The sequence below is a fragment of the Dendrobium catenatum genome, unplaced genomic scaffold (genome assembly GCF_001605985.2).
Source record: "Dendrobium catenatum unplaced genomic scaffold, ASM160598v2 fragScaff_scaffold_1024, whole genome shotgun sequence".
Lineage (NCBI taxonomy): Eukaryota > Viridiplantae > Streptophyta > Magnoliopsida > Asparagales > Orchidaceae > Dendrobium > Dendrobium catenatum.
The window spans coordinates 3684207-3686768 of NW_021319486.1; the positions used below are offsets into that span (position 1 = coordinate 3684207).

At 42.3% G+C, this 2562-nt stretch overlaps 1 protein-coding gene across 1 annotated transcript; it reads left to right on the plus strand.

The window, feature by feature from the left end:
* Nucleotides 1–238: 238 nt before the first annotated feature.
* LOC110097154 (retrovirus-related Pol polyprotein from transposon RE2) lies at nt 239–2210 on the plus strand. Its single transcript, XM_020823402.2, has 2 exons — nt 239–1702; nt 1828–2210. The coding sequence occupies exons 1-2, from the start codon at nt 1249–1251 to the stop codon at nt 1887–1889; spliced, it is 516 nt and encodes a 171-aa protein (XP_020679061.1). The 5' UTR covers nt 239–1248; the 3' UTR covers nt 1890–2210.
* Nucleotides 2211–2562: the final 352 nt, after the last annotated feature.

The window sequence follows — 2562 nt, forward strand, 5'->3', positions numbered from 1 at the left end:
AATTAGTTTCCTTTCCATTATTTACTTTTATATAATTAGCTATATTTTTTGGTTTAGACACTTTTCTCTTTTGTGTGTATAAAACATATATTTATATCCCTTCATCGCTTCTTGTGTTGTCAAGGTGTATCACATTCCAGGCCTGACTTGAGGTGTGACACAAACTATCTTGTTAATCATTGGGTGATTTCTATTATTAAGATTGAGTAAGAGAATTCTCCCATATGACTAAATTGATAACTGATAAGTGCGTTTGATACATCATCGTGCCTCTCCACTAACGCAAACGGCTACCGCAGCTTTCCCAGCTTTTACAGTGCTAAGTTAATCCCGCCCGTTCACGGTCTGGATCTAGTTTGATCTCAACCGTTGCTGCTCAACGAACTCTGTCATCTTCCTTATATGAATACCAGCACTGTAGCATTGAGTGTTAAGGAAGAATAAAAGTTTTACACTACAATGATCTCATCTGTCTTGATTTTCTATTGCCTTTTTACTAATCCATTTTGCAGGATGAAGTTCGTTGCCTAGTCTTGAACTTCTTCATGGTATCAGAGCAACCTGGTATCAATGGACTCTCCAGCATCATCTGTCACTCCGCCCTCCTCACAATCGGCTCCGAAGACCGAAATTTCCATCCCTCCCCAACTCAAGTTTCTCATGACCAATGTCAAAACCGTGCTCAGTACACAGCTTAATGCTGACAACTATCCTATTTGGAAAGCTCAAATCCTAACTCTCTTCTCTGCTAATGGATTTGAAGGCTACCTGGATGGGTCTTCCGCCATGCCAATGCGTCAAGTTCTCGCATCAGACGGAACGATAAGCACTAATCCTCTCTATCAGTCATGGAAACTCATAGATCAGAATTTAGCATCAGCTTTGTATGCTACCATTTCTCCGTCGCTTCTTCCCTATGTTCTCAACCTTGAGTCCTGTCATGCCATCTGGACTACCATTCAGCGGCGACTTCAATCCACCAATCCTTCCAAACAACTTCAACTGAAGAGTGGGTTACATAATGTACAAAAGGGAGACAAAACTATGGTTCAATATCTCTCTGACATTAAATAGAAAGTCGATGCGATTACTGCAGCTGGCTCTACCATCGACTCTGCAGACATTATTCTGTATACTCTAAAAGGATTACCACCAGCATACAATGCATTTAAAACCACCATTAGATCTCAACTCCAACCAATCGGTGTAGATGATTTCTACTCTTTATTGTGCACTGAAGAGCTCAATATGCAATCTAACTTAGCTATTGAAATGCCTACTCAAACCACTACTGATACCAACTTTGCTCTACAAGCTGTTCGTGGTCGTTCTAGAGGCAGGGGACGCTTCTCTTATAACCAGAATCGTGGTGGTCGATCTCCGTCTCCAGCCACCCGTGGGGGACGTCGTCCTCGTTCCTCTGTTCAATGTCAAATTTGTAACAGGGTCGGCCATTCAGCCTTTCAGTGTTGGTATCGCACTGACCTCAATTACCAACCAGTTCAACAAGCCTTTCTGTCTGCAGATGCCCCCAGCTCCGATGACTGGTTCCTCGACACTGGAGCTACATCGCATCTAACATCCAATCTACAGCATCTACAAACCCCTCAAACCTATACTGGCTCATCGCAAATTCAGGTTGGAAATGGTCAGCTGCTGCCTATTGCTAATTCCGGACAAGGTCTTCTTCCCACTCCGTCTCGTAAGCTTCAGCTTTCTCAAATTCTTCATGTCCCGCATCTATCACATAATCTACTCTCTGTTAATAAGCTAACTAATGAAAACTCTTGTTTCATCGTCTTCCATGCTAATGGCTTCTTTATCAAGGATGCCCGGACCAATCAGATTCTTCTCCAAGGTCCATGTCGTCAAGGTCTCTACCCCATTGAGCTTCGACCTGCTGCTTCATACTCTTCTACAACTCATTCGACAGCTCTTCACACCAAAATGATCGATCCAGTTTTGCTTCATCAACGACTTGGGCATCCGTCTCCATCTACTCTTCAACTGCTTTCGGCTTATTTTCCCACTAAGAGACTTGTATCTAGTTTTCACTGCTCTGCCTGTTTGCGAGCAAAGTCTCATCGTCTACCTTTTTCTTTATCTGCTTCCAAAACCAAGAATGTATTAGAACTAATCCACTGTGATGTATGGGGTCCTTCCCCAATAGTATCAAACAATGGTTATAAATACTATCTTCTTTTTGTTGATGACTTTACGCATTACTCCTGGGTGTATCCTTTACAACTCAAGTCTGAAGCATTTACTCAATTTCTTCACTTCAAATCCACTGTTGAAAATCAATTTAATAAACACATTAAGACTCTTCGAACCGATGGAGGAGGTGAATTTGTTAATAAAATTTTCAATGCCTATCTTTCCCGGGCTGGCATTGTTCATCAACTGACATGCCCTTATACTCCGCAGCAAAACGGTGTTGCTGAACGCAAGCACAGGCATCTCATTGAAACCGTTCGTTCACTCCTTTTTCATGCCAATTTACCCACTCATTTCTGGTTTGAAGCTCTTCTTACTGCTGTTCACACCATCAATTGGCTCCCC